At 35.4% G+C, this 24,272-nt stretch overlaps 1 protein-coding gene across 1 annotated transcript in view; it reads left to right on the forward strand.

Annotated features, from left to right (window-relative positions):
- LOC150102928 (DNA excision repair protein ERCC-6-like) overlaps window positions 1-24,272 on the forward strand; it is a 282,232-nt gene that overhangs the window by 197,721 nt on the left and 60,239 nt on the right. The window contains exon 13 of the mRNA XM_090397999.1: window positions 6,438-6,548. Within this exon, the coding sequence (XP_090254125.1) occupies window positions 6,438-6,548 (111 nt within the window). The remainder of the gene's footprint in view (window positions 1-6,437; window positions 6,549-24,272) is intronic.

Genomic DNA, 24,272 nt, shown 5'->3' on the forward strand with positions numbered 1-24,272 from the left:
TTAATAAAATGCTTGCTTATTCTTTCATTAAAAGTTTCAAATTTGATCAGAGATGACCACAATTTTTTCCTAATGATGAAACCTGTTCCAAATTTATGTTTATTAGAGTTGTTTCCACCATAAAGCAGCAAAAGGTTCTCTTTCTTGAAATTTCCTTCTCCTGTCCATTGTGTCTCTTGTATTGCTACTATATCCATTTCATATCTGTTTGATTCATGTGTGATTTCTTGAAATGCTCCAACTCTGTACGAGCTTCTGACATTCCATGAACTTATTCTTAAACCATTATTCTAAGGCCTGGATCGATATCCATTTAGATCTGTCCAGTGAAGATTACTTGTTACATGTTTTGAGACCAGTTGATTTTTTTACAAGATGGAGTTGTTAGGGGGATGTCAGCCCCATGCTCAATCCCCAACTTGTAGGACCAGGGTGACTTCGTCTGATCCCTCTCCTGTGACCTGTTCAGCTTGGGAAGTCCTGCTGGTAGCAAAGCTACTACCGGTATAGCTCACAAGATCATCGAATTGCACTAGTCTCCCCAATGACAAAGTGGAGACACCATTTGGGCGGGGGGGGGGATATTTTGTATTACGAAAAAAAAAAAAAAAGTATATTATTATTACTTTTGTTGACCAGTGTTCTTTTCAGTATTTCCATGTTATCCAAACTCATTATCTTCATGTTTGATCATGTAATCAAGTTGAAATGCATTATCAGTCTCTTCTGTTTCATTTACATAATTATTTTATTGCATCCCATATCAAAAATATACAAATAAATCCAGGATATAGGTCACTATACTTTTGTTACTTTGGAACTTAATCATTTACTTTAAAAGAGTAAATTTTGATAGAATTTACTGTGAAATTTATTCCTGTGTAAATTACTCCAGGTCAGTGCTCTCCATAAAAGGAGTCATTTCATGGGGAACATTCATGAACATTCATTCATAGTATATCTTCTTTAGTAGTTAATGTTATGTTGGAAGTCACATTTAAGTGTAATTTGTTGAATAAAATACTCTCACATTTTGATTTTCAAATTTCAGTTCTCACAGTGTTACATAAGTTGCTAAAGTTGAAAAGCAAAGAATTTCTTTCTTTACTTTTGAACCAATGTCAAATAAAAGAAAAATACCTTAGGATTCAGTATGAATTGTTGCTTGCTGAATTCTTTGTACAGGAATGCAAATATGTGAAGATGCATAATAAGTTTAGTTTAATCCTTTATCCAAGTGAGAGCAAACAAAGTTTGCGCCTGAAAGTATCTTCAGGACTAGGGTAAGGTAGTGCAACACAGGCAACTCGTTGCAAAGGTGGAGGAAGTTCTCATCACTATGTGAAGATGCATGTTATTAAGTCTTACTCCAGAATTTATTTTAAAATCATAGGACATGACTTTTAGACTAACTGTATAAAGACTTTTAAAAAATAGTAATTAAATCTCCTGCCCACACATGGGGCTATTCTATTCAATAATGAGAATTTCTTGAGTTGGTGGCTTCTCCCATTACTTTATTGCATCTTGAAATTTGATATTCAGATGAATAGGATTATTACATCAAACCATTTCCCAGTGTATTTCTAACTGCAAATTTACAACTGCTATCAGCAAAAAGGTCGTCATGAATTTTTTGATTTTTTTTTGTACCTAACGAACACTAGAAGATTTGCAAAATTTGTAATGTCGGTGGATTCATCTACCCGCAACGCATAAATTTACAACTGATAAATAAGTATGTATTGCTTCAGTTTTCAGTTAACCTTACAGATTTAGTTTTTTGAATAGGCTTTATCTCTTTCTTGAGCTCAACAAAGCTAAACAGTGGCAGAATTATATTAAAAATGAGGCTATTAAGGGATGTACTTGATATTTCAAGATACTACTCTCAGGTGGTATAGTCACTAAAACAGAGGAAAGTTAGCAAAAGAAGTGTTTTTTTGTTCAGGATCACAGAAAAAAATCTCACTGGAAGACTATGATCTAAGTGGATTGATACAGTAAGGAGTACCTTAGAAGACTGGAATATAAGATCTGATAATACTGGAGTTTAGACAGATAATGGAAAACTATTGTAACATCCTCTACATCTACTTATCAGGAATTTGTTGATGTCGATTGATTATTTATCTCTGAAAGTTGATTTCATAAGCCAAGTTACCTAAGCTGCAAGATTTTCTTCCTTTGAGGCTTTAATGTTCAAAACTCAAACCTGTTTTTTCTTCACAGATCAAGCTCAAAGATAAGTCGAATTAGTATTCATGATCTAGCATAGATTTTTCACCTGCCAACCAGAATACCAGATTATCCATATCACTCTTTCAACACATGGACTAGTAATAACCTTATCCAAATTTCCTTTTCTATAGATTGATCTTCTCATTGCAAACCTTAGCCTTTTATTCTCTGGGCTGCATTGTTACCAATTTGGGGTTACTTCAGTGAATTTTATGCCTTCTTTCCATGATCTGATTACTGTTTCTCTCTCTCTCTCTCCTGATTGTCGAACCAAATAATTGAAATAATTCTTACTGGAATGAGGACCTTCATTCCACTGCAAGCCTTGATCACTATCCAAGACATTGTTCTTCAACAAATGGGAAAAATATTAGGTTGCTCAAGTCAAAAATACAAGCTATCACCTAACCTACACTATAGCTATAAATAAACTATACAAAAAAAAGTCAGCAAATCCAATGCAGACTTTATAAAGGCCAAATGTAAAAAAGCCCTCCCCCCCACCCCACTCAAATGGTAATCAAACTTTTTGTTCCCTCACCAAGGCTGTTGGACATACTTATGACCTTCCTTGTTTCCACTACTCTCACATTTTGATGGTACCATAGTATGGCCACCAAAAGATGGTTCAAACCTTCTAAGCAATCTTTTCCTTCAATTATTGTATAAATGACTAGGGCAAATTATCGTCTTATTCCATGAGCTGTTCATAACTTTTGTCAGGTCATCAGAAAAATCCTCAATTGTCTTGACACTAATAAATCTCCTTATCCAGATAGTTTCCTCCAATTGTGCTAAAAGCCTATGCTCAAGATTTAACACTCATTCCATATTGCTTATTCAAGCTATCATACTTGTCTTGCTTCCATGCTGTTGGACAGATGCCATTTATCCATCTTGTCCCTAAAAAAGGGAAATAAAAGTTAGCTGTCAAGCTCTTGTCCCATTCCTTCACCTCAGTATGCTTGAAAGTAATGAAGATCATTACAACCAGCTTCTTTGCTTTCTGGAGACTCATCAATTAATAAGTGATTTCAGATATATTTATCACTTTCATTCAATAGTAAACTTCTCGCCAATCTTAACCACATTTGCATTAGATCCTGTCATTGATGTCTTCTTACCAGTCTACCATCTCATGACCTTCCTCCCTCCCTTTGTGATTTAACTGCCAGCTTCTTCTCTGGTTATTCATTAGATTTTTTGCTAACCTTACCCACCTTTGTATATAGGCCTTGGAAAATTCTAGGGAAAAAAAGTCATGTGGTTGCTCTTGATATTTCAAGGCAGTGATTGTGGCAATGAGATCTTCTTACCAGCCTTATGATCTTCCTCCTGGCCTTTGTGATTTGATTTCCAGCTTCTTCTCTGGTTGTTCATTACAGAAAATGCTGGATAACTTCATAATGAGTGTCCTAAATAGTGATCTCTTAACCATTCTCAATTAGTGTAAAGATAATCTGGAATTTCAGTGCTATCAAAACATGCTTCTGTCTTATTACCCAGAAGAAAGATCTTGGCTCATTTCTTCTTACATTTAATAATGTTATGATCTCCAGTCAGGATCTGTTTTCTCTTCTTGGGTTGGTTGGCTTTTGCATCTAGCTTATTTTGGCAGAAACAGATAACATTCTTCCAAAAACCTTTGAGCTCTTTTCATTCAGATTTATTTTTCTGCTTCTCACCTCCTCTCTCCAAACACTTTCTTGTAGATGCTATTTTTTTTTTTTTTTAACATACAAAACTGGCTCTACATTACTGGCTCTACTTATCATATAAGAACACAAGCAGTTAGTGGTCAACATGTATACAGTTTAGCTTCAAACTTATTAAATCAACCTCTCATATTCTTCTTTCGTGCCATCTGTCTGGTCTTTGGAACAGAATGAATTTCTTGAAAATATGTTAATATGTTAAAATATATTATGTACTATGTTTCTTGAGTCTTCTTGTTTTCAAGAAACACATTAACAGATTGTCTCTCTCTCTGTCTAATCACTTGCTCAGAAATAGGGGTTTGAATCCCTCTACAGGCTTGGATGTTTGTGATTATCCTACCTTGTGTACTGCTATAACCTTTGATATGATGCAGTATGGCCTTTGCTGTCCTTTTGCCATTAAAACCATAAATCATCATCATCAGCTCATAAATGGCACTGGCATGTTATTGGTTTTCTGACATAATGTGTGGGGTCTATACATATTTTCATGCATGCACACATACGCTTGTGCACACACACACACACACACACACACACAGGCAAAAAATGCACTTATTTGCTCTGCTTCTGTGACAGTGAGAATAACTGAATTGATTAGCTTCATAATTACTGCTGCAGAAAATGTTTTCTTATTGGATTCAAAACTCAGCTATTATAAGTACCCATTTGGATTCGTTCAGATTATTGGAGGAATGGTTGCATAACAACAAATGTTTTTCACATTTTTTATTTGTTTTGTTCTGTGACTTCTGTAGTCATAGCAAAGTGTAGTTCAGTCTTGATAACCTTTAGTCTCTAATTTGTATGTGCATGATGCAATATGGGATGTAGGAAATTTAGCAGATCTGAGTTTGTACCACCAACACTTTTGTTTTTTTTCTTGAAGAGGCATGAAAGTAAAAGCAGCTTTGATACTACAAAAGTTATAAGCTATCAAGTAAGTTGTACGCTGAGCAGAAAGATAAAATTTATGTTCAGTTTTGTTCATTAATTATTGGATATTTTATAATTAAAATATTATCATAGTTTGAAGTTCATCATCATCATCAAATTCATGATATGTACCCTTAAGGGGTGTACAGGATATGATAGTACTACATGAAAAATTTACATCATTACTAACTTCCTATCTGCAAATTTTCCTCCAAATCAGTCTGTTACTTTTCAAGACTCCAACATTATCAGATCTTATATTTCTGTCGTCTAAAGCACTTTGTACCATATCAATCCACCTATATCTTGTTCTTCTTCTGGGTCGTTTTCTTGCCAAACTGGCAGAGAACACTTGTTTTGCTAATCTTTCCTTGCCGATTATGTTTAAGTGACCATACCACCTGAGATTAGCTTTGCTAACGCATTCCTGGATGCTGACAATGTCAAGTTCTTTCCTAATATCCTAGTTTTTAATATGATATTGCCATTGATGTCATCTATTCACGCCTCTAATCTTTCTCGGGACTCTCATATCTGCGGTCTCTAGTCTTCGGTCAAGTGTTTCACTTCTGACCCAGCTCTCAGATCCATAAGTTAAAACTGGTTTGAACACTGTCATGTATACAGTTAATTTAGTTTTCCAACTAATTTCTCTCTTATTCCATATGAATTTATTCAATTGACTTCCTACCATACCAGCTGATATTAGCCCACATCACTCTACTTGAGACTACCTGCCATTCAAGAAGATTAGCCTCATATGTTGTGTTGAATACTATGGCTACTCCTTCTTTTCCTTGATTGTCATTTCCTGAATATAACATTTTGTATTTATTCCTCAGAAAGATCTCACCAGTTTTTGTCTTTTTTGTTTTGGTCACACGTATATAAGTATCGATCTGGTACTTATCCAATTCCTCAGCTAGCTCCATTTCTTTGCCATTCAGGCTTCTTATGGTGATAGTACCAATCTTGAACTCTGGTAATGTTGAGTTGGGGTGGGTTTTAGGATTTGTTCCAGTAGCTGACTTTTTTTTGCTCTGATTCCCTGGCGAAAACAATTGAGGGCTTTGTTTAACCGGGTGATGCCCCAGCCGGCATGAAATTTTGTCATGTTGTACCATCATTTTTTATTTTGGTTTAACCAATAAGAATACAATTTGGTCAGCTAAATTCCAAATTGTCAGCCCATCCTCGTTCGTTCAGTATTCAGGTAGATACCCAACAGGGTGCATCACGAGAAGGTGAGGATTAGACATTAAGTCATAAGCCCTGGTCGGTTCTCCGCATTCCTTTAAAGGCTATGTGGAAGTCTCCTCTCAGTTATACAGCTTTGATCCTTAAGCACCCCCTAGTTTGAAGTTAGTGATTTTAATTTGCATTATGATTAGCCAAATTCTGATATTTCAGAATTCTTTCCTGAACATGTGTTAAAGCGTTTGCTTGAATGGTAGTTGATAATGATTCTTTTTATGATTCATATATTATCATTCCTTTCAGGAATAATGTATTTCATGACTGATTTTTATTTTTTACTTACAGATGTTAGAGATATTGGTATCATTTGTAAAGGAACAAGGATATACTTATATGACTATGGATGGAACCACTCCTATTAGTGGACGACAGCCTGCTATTCAAAATTTCAATTCAGTATGTGTAATCAAGTGTGTGTATGTTTTGTTTTATTTTATTTTATTTTTTTTGTGTAAGAGAATTTATTTATTTATTTTTGTGACTGAAGCAAGACATTGTATTATTTTATTGTAAGTATGACTAGTTTTACACTTATTACAAAGAATTGTTTTTGAATGCATAAAAATATAACAGTACAGGGATAAACTGACTTGCAGAAGCAGACATAATGTGGTGTCAGTAAATATGGTCTTTTGTTGAATTCTGGCCATTTAAAATATTTATCTACATTTGTCTACATAATTGATGGATCATAACTTGAAGATTGTTAGATCAGTTAATGATATGATTTATATTCAAGTTCTAGCATGATTTCTGTGAACTTGGAAGTTTCTTTATCATATCTGCAGTGTAATATTTCAGATGTATTCCAAAGAAATCGGAAATTTTTTGCAGTTTCGGTTTATCCTGTCAGTTTTCTTTGAGTGTAGAAGTGACAATGACTTGTTCCTGACAATGTACCTATCAGGTGTGAAGTGCATTTTTTTTTGCTAAGTAATTGTGTGGATCAGCTTACGATAACAGCGGAAAGTCTATGACTTCATATCATAGTCCTTGATGGATTATTCATCAGATTTTTCAATCCAGGAGTTTATCATCATAGGTGATAAACTCCTGGAAATTTCAGAGGACTGTGGTTTAGGCTTAAAAGATCACAGTAAGGAATTGTAATGAATATGTTAACAGTGTCTTGGTTTTATACTTAAGAATTTCATCTAGCTTGATAGACATGTGATCAATGCAGGGAAGATAAAGATTTCTTCATTGTCAGGAGTGCATCAAGTTTGTTGGTTGAACACAAGAAATCCTGAGATGGTCTATTTGTCAGAACTATTTTGTAAGAAGGTTATAGTCAGGAATTAGTTTTATTAACTCTCCTCATCATTAATAAAATGATATGTTCTTGCTCCAAGGACTGAACATTGAAGCAGTTGTTGTTAGTTTTCTTTGAGTGTAGAAGTGATAATGACTTAGTACCTAGCAGGTGTGAAGTGCAGTTTGGTAAATGGTGAAAGGCAATGGAAAAAAAAAAAAAAACGGATACTCCAGTTACAGTTATTGAAGCATGGATCTAAAAGGGGACTGCAGACATTCTTCTTAAGATAGCTAAGACTGCATGATTGCATTATCTAGGGCTAAAACCCAAGAAGACTAAAATGCTGATTATCTAGGGCTAAACCCCAAGAAGACTAAAATGCTGTGAAAGCTTGAACATCAGTTCAAGCTTTCACAGTATGGAGTATACTGATTAATATTTCACATGGTTGCTTATGGATGGATGTACCAACTTAGGAAAAAAAAAAAATTTTGCCGATAGTGTTGCCTTCTATGGTCGAGGCCAAGAACGTTTCAGACAACCCTCATACATACTCCCAGCTTAATTATGATCCTACCAAAAGACAGCTAAAAAACTCAACAAGTTGGATGAAACAACATCCATAGATCAGGAAACCATCAAAAGAAAAGACTTAAAACGTGCCATGCAAGATCTCCTAGAATATACGGTTCACCTAAATTACATAAAAGCAACTGTCCTGTTAGACCTTTGTGGATTCTGTAAGCAGCCCCATGTATAAAATATCAAAATTTTGTCTAACCTTCGTTCCCTCATAGGCCACTCAGCTTTATCACTAAAAATTCCACAGAATTTCACACAAAAATAAAAGACATTAAACTGTCAGATATGGACATGTTAATAAGCTTTGACATTTTCTCTCTCTCTTTTCCCTAATATCCGTCACAAAGAGACAATAGAATTGTTAACCCCAAAATTTCCATCCGATATTGTAGGATTATTCAACTTTATAATCACATCAGGTTACTTCACATAGAAAGATAACATATATAAACAAGAGGAAGGAACAGTAATGGGCTCACCCTTATCACCTATTTAACTGAGCCAACTTTTTTCGTGAGCACTTAGAAGAAAGAATTTATGCTCTTGACCCAAAACCAACAATATGGCTATGATATGTTGACGTCTTTGCTGTCTGGAGTCACACATATCATTGATATCATTTAGAAATGATATCATGTTGATATCATTTCTAAATAATATCAACAACCTACATCTTTGCATCAAATTCACACTAGAAAAGGAATCATCGCATAGTGTTTCCTTCCTCGATGTACACATCCAACATAATCAAGATGGTTCCATTTCTACTTCTGTCTATCGAAAACCAACTTTTCAGGTCATTATATCCACAATACATCAGCACGCCATCAATCTCAAAAATACAGCATCATAAAATCTTTGGTATCCAGAGCACCCAAATTTTGTTCCTCTGAAGAATCTTTAAAAAAAGAATTGGAAATTATTAAAGATACAGCCTTACTAAATGGATTTAATCTGATAACAGCTCAAAAAATTATTAGCCACCCTCCAAATCATCAAAGTAGACAAGAAGCCCACAGGACTCCTATACTATATATCAAAGGCATCTTTGAATGTTTGTCAAAAATTTTGAAGAAATACAAACTCGCTGATACCTATAAACCAAATTCACAGTTTGTTACCTTCTCCAAAAGACAAACTCTCACCATTGATGCTATCTGGTGTATACGAAGTGCCATGTTCTTGGAACTTGTCTTACTATGGACAAACAGGAAGATCTGTAAATTAACACATCTCTGAACATCAAGACCACATTCGTTTTATCAAACCTCACAAATCTGGTCTTGCACAGCATGGAGTTGAAAATGCCAACCACAGGATCCAATGGTAACACACCACGCTACTACATCGATCAATATATAAACATGAACGTTTGTATAAAGAAAGTGCTGTAGCCTTATGGCACAGACCCAATCTTAACCATAACAACTGTCTCACTATCCCAAAAATCTGGGAAATTGTTATCCTCAACTGTTTAAAATAAATGTATCAGTTATATTTTAATTAAATTTAATTACAGCCCAATAGTATTTAGTCCTTAAACACACTACTATATGTGTAGAGGAATTCCAATATAAGCATTCACCCTAATGTGTTTTTTTGAATGTAATTCCTATCCTATCCTATTTTATCCTATCCTATCCTTCTCATCTGTCTTGGATGGGGACTCAACCCCCTCCAAGATGGGGTCACACATTAATACGGGGTTACCGGTTTGCCACTCCTCTGCTGTATCCCCTAAGGGCGATGTTCATGACTGCATCCATGTGCACGAGGCTGGTTTGCTTACTTGCGGGGATGAAAAACCCCAGATAAACTGGGGGGGGGGGGGGGAACACCTGCTGTCCACGCCCAAAACTGATAACTTGGCTATGGCTGAGGAAGATCCTTAAGCTCCTCACATCGTTGACGGAAATCAAACCTAGGACACTCCTTCCCCATACATATGGTTGTGAAGCACAAAGCCACTAGGCTAACCTCAAGGATGATCCTATTGTAATTGTAATTCCTGTTGTTGTTTAATAACTATACTGATGATGTCTTATGGTACTTAAGATGAAATATTTACATATTATGAAAAAGTTAATTGCTGTGGCATACATGTGAATTTATAGTTATGAATACTCCACAGGTTTCTCTATATAAGAAAATCAATCTGTTATCTGTCAATACTCCAACATTATCAGATCTTATATTTCTGTCTTCTAAGGCACTTTTTACTTCTTGGACTTCCTCTTGGTCTTTTTCCTGCTAACCTGGCAGAGGACACTTGTTTTGCTTATCTTTCCTTTCCCATTCTGTTTAAGTGACCATACCACCTGTGATTAGCTCTGTTGACACATTCCTGGATGCTAACAATATCAAGTTCTTTTCTAATATCCTTGTTTTTAATAGGATATTGCTATTGATGCCATCTGTTTGCATCCCTAATCTTTCTCAGGACTCTCATATCTGTGGTCTTCAGTCTTTAGTCAGATGTTTTATTTGTAACTCAGCTCTCAGATCTATAAGTTAAAATTGGTTTGAACACTCTCTTGTTTACAGCTACTTTAGTGTTTTGACTAAATTTATTCAGTTAACTTCCTATCATACCAGCATTGTTTGATTCTGTTGGCTATTTCCATATTTAATTTGCCATCTTCACTAAAAATTGGGCCTTAGTAGCTAAAATGTTTTACTTGTTCAATTGGTTCTCCATTCATGATGCAGTTGATGTTTTCAATGTTTCTGCCTGTTTTCATTATCTTTGTCTGGTTATTGCTGATTTTATACCAAATTTATCATCATCATCATCAAATTCCTGCCATGTACCCTCAAGGGATGTACAGGATATGATAGTACTACATGAAAAACTTACATCATTATTAACTTCCTATCTACAATTTTCCTCCAAATCAGTCTGTTACTTGTCAAGACTTCAACATTATCAGATCTTATATTTCTATCGTCTAAGGCACTTTGTACCATATCAGTCCACCTATATCTTGGTCTTCCTCTGGGTCATTTTCCTGCCAACCTGGCAGAGAACACTTGTTTTGCTAATCTTTCCTCGACAATTCTGTTTAAGTGACCATACCACCTGAGATTAGCTCTACTAATACATTCCTGGATGCTGACAACATCAAGTTCTTTCCTAATATCCTCATTTTTAATATGATATTGCCATTGATGCCATCTGTTCACACCTCTAATCTTTCTCAGGACTCTCATATCTGCGGTCTCTAGTCTTTGGTGAAGTGTTTTACTTCTGACTCAGTTTTCAGATCCATAAGTTGAAACTGGTTTGAACACTGTCTTGTATACAGCTAATTTAGTGTTCCAACTAATTTCTCTCTTATTCCATATGAATTTATTCAATTGACTTCCTACCACCAACTTTGTTAATTCTGTTGTCTATTTCTATATTTCATTTATGATCTTCAGTAAAAATCGTGCCTAAGTAGCTGAAATGTTTTACTTGTTCCACAGGTTCTCTATTCACAAACACAGTTGACATTTTCAACGATTCTGCCTATTTTCATTGTCTTTGTCTTTTTATTGCTGACCTTCATACCATATCTATTACAACAGTTATTCAATTTAGTCAGTGAATCTTGCAGACTTGTAGCAGATTTATTTAGAAGTATAACATCATCTGCATAAAGCAAAGAGCAGACATTAACATCTCCAATTTTGATATCAGGTTTAATACCACTTTCCTTCATAATGTGATCCATATAGATAATGAATAACAGAGGGGATAATGTACATTCTTGTCTTACACCATATTTAATATTAAACAATCTTCCTGTACTTCCTTCAATTCTAACTGCTGACTTACAACTCAAATAAAGACTAAGTATAGCTCGATATAATGCCCCATTGACACCATATAACTGCAGCGTATTGAATAGCTTCTCTCTTGGCACCTTGTCATATGCCTTTTCCAGATCGATAAAACTTAAATACAGATCTTTGTTATATGCCCATGCTTTTCAACTATTTGTCGTAAAGTGAATATCTGATCCTGACAGCCTCTATTTGACCTGAATTGCAACAGTTATTAAATTTAGTCAGGGAATCTTGCAGACTTGTACTGGATGTCATTAGCCTCTATATACAAGTAGCTCAGATGTGAATATATCTCATGCAAAACGTTGTTTTGCTTCCTTTGGTAAAGGATTAAAACCAAGTATATAAGTTAGTAAATTATTATATTAAGACATGACCCACCTTTCACATAGCCATGCTGTCCTTCATTGAGTATCATATTCTTATCTACCCATTCCTGAATTCTCTCTGACCAACTTTTCCAGTACTTTACCAGAGGCTGATATTGCAGTTAAAGATTAGGCAGAGGCAATGTCCTTTCCTTTGTGCACTCATAATACACGAGCTGATATTTTCTGTCTAATCCCATTGCATATTTGCATTCAGATTTTGCATCCTAAGTTCTTCCAATTCATCGACTTCTATTCTTGCATCAGTACCTGTCACATCTATCACTGCAATAGACCTTTGCAAAGTGATCACTCAGTAACTGAACTACTTTGGTATCTTTTTCTCTCACATCACTATGCATTCAAGTTATTTCTCCCTAGTCACTCTTCCTTTTACTCTCCACATGGTGAAAGAATTTCTTGGAATTACCTTTGGCCTGTTTGGCTAATTTCTTCTCATAATCTGATTTTGTCTTTCCTACCATGCTGGTCACTTTTCTTGCCTTGCACTGCTAATGAGATTACTGAGCATCTTTCTTCTTATATACCCTCCACAGAATTTTCTTATTTGCAGCTCCTGCTAAAGGATACTACCAATCCATCTAATTCCTACCTGATTTATCCTCTTGATGTTTGGTATACAGTCTGATATTGCTTCCTTCAGATACACAACCTCCCATATCATACTGTATGAGCATTCTCTCTAGTTGGAGGCAATTCTGCCACCTTGGTTATGGACAAATCCTCTGATTCTATGACCAGATTCCATACTCTCTAACCTGAGTCTACTCAGTCACATGCTGTTTCAAGTAATTATCTTTCAGGGTGAATGAATTCTATTTCCTTTCTCCCATGTGATCTTTCCTCCTTCCAGTCTGTCTCCATAAGTTCCCCATAATAATTACTCAACCTTCACTCATGCTGATTTGCTCATGCATGTCTTCTACATCATGCCCTGACCCTCTTCCCCTCTTCAGACTATTGCAGCAACCACCTGTATATTGTGCCTCACACTGGATTTTTTCAAATGAACTGCCATCCACATGCCTGTTTTCCTGATCTCCTATTCTTTTTGGCTGCAATTCATTTGCTGTTATCAGCAGTACTCCTTTCCTATTTTATCAATTTTTCTTGTAAATGCTACTGCATCTCTTACATTATTTCCCTGTAACTACATTCTCTTATGTCAGCCAAATCTCACTGATATCCTTAGCTTTTGGCTAGGTTACACCAATCAATGCCAAGAACTCTTCCCTCATATTCCTAATGCTTTTAGCATTAGTATAGGTAAACTGTAGTATTGTCATAGGTTCCAACCACCTTTACACCTTGTATTGCCCAATTTGATTTTGTTGCTTGAAAGATCAGATTCCACATTTTATTTGTGTGATCACACACTTCACAGGTAGTTGCACACTCACTACTTAACAAAACATAAAACTAAAAGTAGTTTTTCCTGATTTTGGCCTTCCACACGCTCAGGGAACGAAGCTTTCTTTGGACACCTGACTCCAAATTCATTTAAGTTAAGCATTCCATCGGCAGCATTGTATAAGTCCATCTGTCCCTGAATTCAATCAGTGAGTTTTCAAACTCTGCACTATTCCTTCTGCATAGCCTGCTCATTGATTCATTTGTGCCCTTCCCCTCCTCAACTTGCTTCTGTCATAGTATGGCAGACTTAAAATCTTTACTCTCTAGTCATTTTCTTCCAGCAACTTTCATATCTTCTCTCATACAATATATTTTTTCACCTTTGAAGTGTCAGCCAAAACAATCACTTCTTTCAACATTCTGCATCCTGTGGTTCACTAATATTATCACTTTAACACCAGGGATACAAGATTTAGTCACACTCTCATTAAGTACTCCTTTTATCATCCATCCCATTCATATGAAGTCTCCTATCTAGGAAGTCAACTGTCATACTGCTTTATGAATTTAAATGTTGTTCAAATGCTTCAGAAGTGTCCCATAATATATGTGTGGTATTTGGAAAAGATGCAGTAGTAGAACGTACTGTGCAGAAATGGTTTAAAATTTTTTTTTCTGGTGATGAATCACTTGAAGATGCACCACGTTCAGGAAGACCCTCCCTTAGTGATAATGAAGAATTACATGGCACTGTTGAAAATTATTCAAGATTAACATGTCAAGAACTTTCACAAATGTTTAATGTAAGTGGTGAAACAATTGATTTAACTGAATCAACTGGAAAAATCATGGAAGCTAAGCAAATAGGTTCCACATGCATTATCAGATGACAATAAACTTTAAAGGCTATCAATTTGTACTTTGCTTCTTTCATGTCATAAAAACGAGCTGTTTTTGGATTACTTGCTGACTTGTGATGAAATATGGATCTTGTACTCTAACAGAAAGACTATGCTTTGTGTGTGGTGGACTGGAGCCAGTATTGTCCATTACAAGTTTCTCGCTGTAGGCCAAATAATTACTGAGATCTACTTGATGCAACTCAAGTGTGTGCAAGATGCATTATTTCAGAAACAGCCAGGACTAGTTAGTTGGAAAAAAATGCAGTTCTTACAGCACAACGCAAAACCTCATACTGCAAAACTTACCCATGAGAAGATTTGTGCTTTAGGATTGGAGATACTCCCTCATCCTCCATATTCTCTTAACTTTTCTCCAAGTGATTATCACCCTTTTTTAGGCCTAGACAGTTCCACAATAAAACAGAGATTGAAGCGGAGGTTGCTAGGTTTATCACTCCTGAAGAAAAAAAATGTTTTATAAATGCTTTATCTCATTGGGAAAGAGTTATAGATTTTGAAGCTGCTTATTTTAATGAATAAAACATTTTTTGAGAATTTCTGCAGTTGTTTAATTTTTATTATGAAAAACTGCACAAACCTTTATGGTTACAGCTGGAAAACAAAATCCATAACAGATTGAAGGTATAGCCATAAGTAGTCCTTTGTCTCCATCCTATTATTTGAGCTATCTAGAAGATATCTCTTTTTCAGCTGTTCATCTCCAGCTATCTTTCTAATTTCATTACATTGACGACTTTTTTTGCTGTTTGGCCTCATTCTGAAAATGAATTACTACCTTCCTACATTAGATCAGTGGCCTTCACAATGTATTCAATTCACCAGGGAGAAAGAAGGAGTTGGACATCACTGTTACTTGCACAACTTCCAATATTGGAGATACTGGAGGCTGCGGAACCATAATTAAAGATGCCAAGAAATTCTATTATTGTTTTCATCCTTTATCCAAGTGTGAGCAAACGAAGTTTGTGCATGAAGTAACTTCATGACAGGGCAACTTGTATATAGAGGCTAATGATTGCCTTAGTATCCCATAATGCAATGCAGACATATCCTTACAGACATGTATAATGCCATGCATTTATGGGAAAGGCCACTATCCAGACGGCCACTTTTGGCCTTTATTGAGGTCTCATCAGTGGGAGCCAGGCCCAGAGGTGATATCAATGTTTAAGTAATGCAGAAGTTATATTTCCATATACAAGCAGCCAAAAGGAGTCACACCTTATTGTTAAAATACTCTGGATTTGTTCATTCATAACCAGTGTTGGCACGTATCATCTTTTTCATGACTCGTGGCAAAATTTTAGCCATGTGCAATGCGTAGTTCTCATTTAGCAAACATTTAAAATGACCGTGTTCGCATTTTTCATAAAAATGAGAAAAAACGAGTTTAGTGAAGTGAAAGTTTTTTCCACTTGGTTATTAAAGATGCCAAGAAATTATATTGGCTTTTTCATCATCTATTCAAGTGTAAGCAAATAAAGTTTATGCATGAAGTAACTTTATGACAGGGCAACTCGTATATAGAGGCGTAATGACTTCACATCAATTGCTTTAATATCACATGATGCAATGCATATATCTTTACAGACATATATAATGCTATGCATTATGGGTAAATGTCTGTAAGGATATGTGCATTGTATTATGGGATACTAAGGTAAACCATCCCCCTGAACACATGTGGATTACAGTGATGAATACGTCCCAGCCATATGCCGGTCCCGAGCCCAGATAAAATGGGGGGGGGGGGGGGCAATGGTGAACTACCCTGTAAAAATCTCACCAGGAATACTTTATCGGCAATGCCTACAAATACAAAGTCACCTACGGTCGGAAACGACTAAAAGAGAAAATCAGATCGGATCAGAAGGCAATTGATGTGAAGTCATCAGCTTCTATATTGTTGGATTTTTCTAAGTCATTTGATAGGATACTACACGAAAGGCTGTTGCTTAAACTGGAGAATATGGGATTGGAATATAAACTCTTGACTTGGATCAGGGGATGGTTGGCAGATAGATGTTAAAAAGTGGTATGCAGTGGGTGTGAAAATTGGCCAGATTTAAGGTGACCAGTGGTGTACCTCAGGGCTCAGTCCTTGGGCCATTATTGTTCAATCTATAAATTAATGACATCAGGCTGGGTCTAACATCAGATGTGCAATTGTTTGCCGATGATACGAAGATAGGCAGGGAAATCAGGGAATCTGCTGGAAATAGGCTGGAACTTTGGGCAAACAAAAATGGCTGTCAGTTTAATGTTAGTACAAGGGTTGTTTGAAAAGTTTGGTAAATTTCCAATTGACAGTGACACAATTTGTTCATTCATACCAGTGTTGACACGTATCATCTTTTTCATAACCCCTGGCAAAATTTCCACATGCAATGCGTAGTTCTCATTTAGCAAGCATTTAAAACGACCATGTTTACAGTTTTCATAAAAATGGAGAAAAACGAGTTTTGTGCAGTAATAAAACACTTTTATTTGAAGAAGTGGATGGCCTTGCAGATCAAAGTTGAGTTATATGCAGTTCATGGGGACTCTGCACCAGCATTAAAGACTATTTATTTTTGGATAAATTAGTTGAAACATGGTCATAAGTCCATCGAAGATGAAGCACGCTCTGGATACCTGACTGAGATCATTACAAAGGAAACGATTGACAAAATCCATGGTATTGTTGGGGAAGACCGCTGAGTGAAAGTGCGTGAGATTGCTGAAAATGTAGGCATCTCAATTGAACAGGTGTATAATATCCTGCACGAAAAATTGCACATGAAAAAGCTGTGTGCTCGATGGATGCTGCAATTTTTGACTATTGATCAAAAACGCATGCGAAAAGACATTTCAACGCAGTGTTTGGTGATGTTTAATTGCAATTTGCAGGATTTCTTGCAATGATTCGTGACTGTAGATGAAACTTGGACCCACCACTACACACCTGAGTCCAAGCAGCAGTCAAAACAGTGGACAATGCCCAGTGAAAGAGCACCAAAAAAAAGGGGAAGACCGTTTTGTCAGCTGGGAAGGTGATGGCCACTGTTTTTTGGTATTCCCAAGAAATTATCATGATAGACTTTGGAAAAGGGTAAGACAATAACAGGAGTCTATTATGTGTCATTGTTGGACCGTTTAAAAGAAGAACTGAAGAAAATAACGGCCAAGATTGGTGCACAAAAAAAGCTCTTTCAAGACATTGCAACGTCTCACACATTGGTCGTCACAATGGCAGAATTGCACGAATTGAGGTTCGAATTGGTTCCACATCCACTGTATTCTCTGAACTTGGTCCCATGTGATGACTTCTTGTTTCCAAACTGAAAAATTTGGCTAGGTGGGAAAAAATTTCCTTTGAACGAAATGTCATCAAGGCTGTCAATGACTATTTTGCACAATTTGATGAATCCTACTTTTTAGATGGGATGAAAAAATTGGAAACTCTCTCTGGACCAAATTTGTAGACCTCGATGGAGACTATGTTGAGAAATAAAGGTGATTTTTTCCAAAAAAAATGTGCTTAACTTATTTTTATTACCAAACTTTGCAAACAACCCTCGTAAGTGTACTGTACGCCCACGGATGCGAGACCCTTTGACACTTCTGTGCATATCAGAAGAAGGAGAATCCATTAGTGAGGGCATCTAGCGTGAATAAATTTAAGGGTTAGGTGTGATGGCTGGTTTTGGTGATTTATAGCCTCCCTTGATGAGTCCTTGACTCCCTGAAGGTCTCAGATAATAATAGTAAAAAAAAACAGTAATATATGAGTTGCCGTGTCATGAAGTTACTTCATGTGCAATTTCTTACACCTGGATAAAGGATGAAAACAAGAATAGGAATTTCTTGGCATCTTTAATAATTATCATATAACCAAGTGGAAAAAACTTTCAACATTTATCACCATACTTCAAGAACCCTACCTTTACTGGTAGATATATACATCAAAGATCTGCTGATTACACCTCCAAAAAATCAGAATTTAATTTAATTAATTGTGTTATCAAGTCATTAATTAATTTACTTTAATTAGCTTGCCAGCCTGGTTGGCTGAATTTTTAGCGTATCCGCTCTTCAACCAACAGGCTCGGGGTTCAAATCCTGCCATGGGCAGGAATGTTTGTGAATGTCTTTAGGTGGAAAGTGGATTTCATTGCCTGGTGTGAGACTGCCGCTTATTGGAAGCCTGAAGTGTCTTGAAAAAGTTCAATGTTTGGTCTCTAGAGCAGAGTTTCTGGACCTGGTAAAAAAATATGAAAAATATAAGCAATGGAAATAGAAAAAATAAAACATTCTTAACTCACCCATGCTATGAATGTATTATGGGCAACCGCAGGCCGGATCCTGCCCTCTACTTCTTTTGATCCGGCCCTAATCTATTTCAGCGAAGTTTGTTTGATTTATGGTGGGAGAAAACATGGTGTGTTCTACTAACTCACATTAAGCTGATGTCATATGACTTGCGCAAAACACACTATGTTTTCTCCAGCCAAGGTCTCTTTCTCACTTTGAGTAGCGACGTGTGTGAACGTGTTACAACATATCAGTTTGGTACTTGTGTTGGTGTTGTGCTTTGTTCAGTGCTTGCATTGATGTTATGTTCTGCTAGGTGCCTGCGTTGATGTTGTGTTCTGTTCAGTGCCTGCGGTGTAGAAGACAGTTTTGTTTGACAGTTCTGAATATTGCTTATAAATTTGGGACAATGTCAGGGGTTATTGCAAAAAAAAGAAAAGCAGATGCAGAGAATCGTCAATTTCGAGATGACTGGATGGAGGATTATTATTTTATTCTGAATAAAGGTTTGCCTGTATGTTTGCTATGCAATGAATCCGTATCCGTCAACAAAGAATACAACTTGAAGAGACACTTTACTTCAAGACATGCGAATCACCCAAAACTTGATGGACAACTACGAAAAGATGAAATACAGAAGTTGAAGAAGAACTTGGATACCCAGCAGAAAATGTTCAACAAGCAGAGAACGCAGCACCACAGCATTGTCAAAGCCAGCTTTGTGGTAAGCGAAAAAATCGCTAAGCATTCTAAGTCATTTGGTGAAGGAGAATTTATCAAAGAATGTCTGCTGGATGTTGCAAGTATAATATGTCCTGATGTTTTAAGGATACTTGTGAGATAAAGACTGAATAATATAAGCGCGTAAACACAAGAAAGATATTTAATTAACCAAATATTTCGGTCTGGAAATAGCAGACCATTTTCAGCGGCACTACAAGAACAGTTTGGAAAAAAAAAAAAAAAAAAGGTGGAATACTAACAAGAGATCATTTAAAAATAGAACAAGCTGCGTGATGTTATATCACTAAGTATTAAAGGGAATATTTTTAAGCAGAGACATGATTGAAATAAAGATATTAATTAATAATGTTAAATAACATAAAATTAATATGAATTAATGAGTTATCCTGATTAGACTTTCCCAGATTTTTGATATAGATATACAGTCATTCTGATTCGGGTTAGGACAATGGAGTAAGGCCTCTATGCTTTCTTTGAATAAACATTCAAATTTATAACGGGATCTATGTAGGAGGCGAGTTTTTGACCAAAGGATGTTGTCGTTAGTTCATTCAAAGAAAGCGTAGAGGCCTTACTCCATTGTCCTAACCTGAATCAGAATGACTGTATATCTATATCAAAAATCTGGGAAAGTCTAATCAGGATAACTCATTAATTCATATTAATTTTGTTATTTAATATTAATTAATATCTTTATTTCAATCATGTCTCTGCTTAAAAATATTCCCTTTAATACTTAGTGATATAACATCACGTGGCTTGTTCTATTTTTAAATGATCTATTGTTAGTATTCCACCTTGTATTTTTTTTTTAAACTGTTCTTGTTGTGCCACTGAAGATGGTCTGCTATTTCCAGACCGAAATATTTGGTTAATTAAATATCTTTCTTGTGTTTACGTGCTTATATTATTCATAATATGTCCTGAAAAGAAAAAAGACTTCGAGAATATTCGTTTGTCGAGACGTACTGTTGTCCGATGGATAGAAATTATGGTTGATGATATCAAAAAAAGTTTAAAAGAGAAGATTCTAGATTGGAAGCATTTTCAATTTCTTTGGATGAAAGCTCCAACACAGCACAACTAGCAATATTATTCGAGGAGTTGATGCGGATTTCAACATCACAGAAGAATTATTGGTGCTTCGGCCATTAAAAGGAACAACTACCGGTGAAGATATATTTGAAACAGTCAACACTGTCTTTGAGAGATTTGGGCTTAAACGGAGTTCACTATCTGGCATATGCAGTGATGGAGCCCCTTCAATGGTTGGTGCACAGAAGGGATTTATTGGAATAGTTCATGAAAGAGCAATAGAACTACAGATCCATCTGGAAAATTTAAACAAATTTTCACTGTATTTTCACACCAACAAAATCTGTGTGCAAAATCGATTAAATTCACAAATGTTATGAAAGTTGTAGTAGCCAGTATTAACTTTATTAAGTCACGTGCACTTAATCACTGCCAATTTCAGGAGTATTTGGCAGACCTATTTTCGGATTATGAAGATGTGTCTTATTATTGTGAAGTGAGGTGGTTGAGTAAAGGTAAAATGTTAAAACGATTTTATGATCTGAGACAAGACATTGCAGATTTTATGGACATTAAAGGAAACACAGTTAACCAAGTAAAAGATGATGAGTGGGTGTGGGATTTAGCATTCCTTGTAGATGTCACTGGATACCTAAACGAACTGAATCTTAAATTGCAAAAACAAGGACAATTGGTTCATGAACTGCATGGACATGTCAAAGCTTTGTGTAATAAACTAAGATTGTTGGAAAGTCAGATAAGAGCTAAAAATTGTTATCATTTTCCTACTCTAGCAACTCATAAAAATATCCCTTATAATTGTTATGGAGATGAACTAAAGGCACTAATAGAGCAATTTGATACAAGGTTTGCCGACTTCAAAAACAAAGACTCCACATTCACTATATTTACTTGTCCAATGGATGCTGATGTAAATAATGTGCCAGAAAACTTACAGATGGAACTTATTGAGCTTCAGGCGGATTTAGTGCTAAAATCACATTTTAACAACATTGCTTTGACGGATTTTTATAAATTTTATTTGGTGGAAGAAAAATATACAAATTTACGTGCCTTTTCAAGAAAAATCATTTGTCTTTTCAGCAGCACATATATGTGTGAACAGTTTTTTTTGAGGATGAAATACAATAAATCAAAAATTCGGACAAGAATAACGGACGAAAACCTTGAAAATTCTATGCGATTATCCTTAAGTAATATTAACATCAATATTGATAGTCTCGTAGTTGAAGTACAAGACCAATCTTCACATTAAATTGTTATGTCATTCATTATATTATAAATATGTAGAGCTTTATACCAAAGCATTATATTATAATAAATGAGATATGAAGTAGCAACTTATTTTAATTCATTTAATATTAATTTATTTTATTTAATAATTTGGTCCGGCCTTTGACGTGGAGACAGAATGATAATTTGGTCCCTGAACTAGGAAAGGTTGCCCATGCCTGTATTATACATTTCGTGGATGGTAGCCACATAAATTAATGTTTGCCCTTCTCCCTCAGGTTACAGCAAATTTTCACTATCAAAACTTTAATGGAGTTAAATGGTTACAATCTTAGTCAAATCCAACAAATAATTGATTCTTAGGTTCCAAAATCTAAGGATATTTGGCTAGACTGCAGGGCCCCAATCTCATATATTGCTGGCATATCTGAATCTATTGATGTTGAATAACTGATTATATGATAAGGGAGAGTCTTTGGACTCCCTGGAGGTGTCACATAATAATAATAATATTCCTATCAACAGAATTTCTTATCTGTTACCATGCAAAAGATAAACTGTTGCTTCTATCTTTAGATGATATTTACCATATTCCTTATGAATGTAATTTGACATAGTTGGGCAGCAGACCATTCTGTGGAAAAATAATTAATGGGCATCAATACTAACATTGAATACTTGAAACCTCAAAGTTTGGTCTGGCACAGCATAGTACTGATACTAAACACAGCATCCTGTGGGATGAAACTGGTTTTCTCCATAGGAGAGTTTCAAATATGAACACCTTTTCAAAGATTTTACACCAACCTAACCTGAATTGGAATGTGTCTCGTCCCCCCAAATAAAAATAAAGTTTGAGAGGTTCTCATTTTATGTAAATATCAAAAAATATTTTGTTTAAAATATTATTTCCTATCATGTGGGCATCATTTTTAATTGGTAAGACGATTCTTGTATTTACCTCATATTCCTGTTCTCTGAATTACTTGTTTTTTACATATACTGTTATGGTTTTCATTAAAGTTCATTACTATAGTTATTGTGTTATTTTTGTTGTATCATGACTATTTAAGTAATATCATTGTCTTAGTTCTTGATTTACTTCTCAAAAAAAGATTCTGCCTTTCTTCCTTCTTTTCCAATAGTATGATCACTTACAGCAATTTTGTTCACTTATGACTCTGTCATATTCTTCCTAAGGTCTATTTTATTAAAGCTGCTTTATATATTCATCTTTTATGCTTGGGTTTATATTTCTCAATTAGTTTTACTTCTCAGTTGATGACTTGTCAATTTTTTGATGTTATACCATACAAGTTAGTTTTAAACTATATTCATATACTGGAAAGAGTAGGATTTATTCAGACTTTTGAATTTTGAAGGTAGGTCTCATTTACCATTTCATTTCCTGATTTTGTTTATTATATATATATATAAAGTGGTGGAGACATAGCATTAGATGCCAAAAAAATCTCAGATGCACTGATATCTACACGTGTCATTTCATGTTACCGGCCTCAAAGAACTGGGCATTAAGGATTATTAAGAACAATGAAACAAAAACAGCAACCAAAAAGAACGAACTGAGACTGTTGTTCAACCAATTGCTTCTAAATGGTTATTGAACTTTGATAAACAGGCTCATGCACCTGCAGAAATTAATTAGAAGAGCACTGTTTCTTTGCCTAAGTGAAATTACAAGACAGCACATCTTTTAAGGTGTTTTGAAATTCATAAGACAGAACACATATACAATGTGAAATGTAAAAGAAAATAGAGAAAAGTGGTCTCACTGCACGTGTCTTCTTCAGATATCATAATATGGATTCATCATCCACTTGGAAGATGGCCTTTTCACTAGAATGTGCAAGGAATCTTCTGAAGTGATTCATTCACATAGCACCTTGAACAGAAACCAGGATCTTATAAATGAATAAAAAATTCCAGATGACATCTGGAATTTTTTATTCATTTGCGTAACATACACGACCTCTTTTATGCGAGTAACTACTTATTGACTTTACACAATAATACAGGCTGCACATGTTATCTAATGACACACACTTGATTAGCTATTATGTTATCAATTTCTTTCATTTAAAAAAAAAAAAAACAGTTTTCGTTAAGTGTCAAGTCTTTTTGTTTGCTCTCTAGTGCTTTTCCTGACAATGTTGTCAGCTAATAGGACAGCAAAACATGTTGAAGTTCATCTAATCTTTGTAATAAAATCTGCAAGCCTTACTCTCTTACTTTTATAAACTGAACACCACACAAATACAGTTTTACTGATACTTTTAAAATCCCTGTGATATTAAAGAATTTATCTCCTCCTAGAATCCCCTTATTCCCTGCTGACTCTGGTGTGTACCTAATTCATTGCACCTGTATTTTGCCATATATGTGGGTGGTCTGGAAAGTTCTCGACCTAACAATGAATAAACAAATTTATAATTTCAAAATT

Source organism: Typopeltis vanoorti, chromosome 9 (assembly GCF_054136105.1).
Source record: "Typopeltis vanoorti isolate ZY-2024b chromosome 9, IOZ_Tvanoo_1.0, whole genome shotgun sequence".
Taxonomy (NCBI): Eukaryota; Metazoa; Arthropoda; class Arachnida; order Uropygi; family Thelyphonidae; genus Typopeltis; species Typopeltis vanoorti.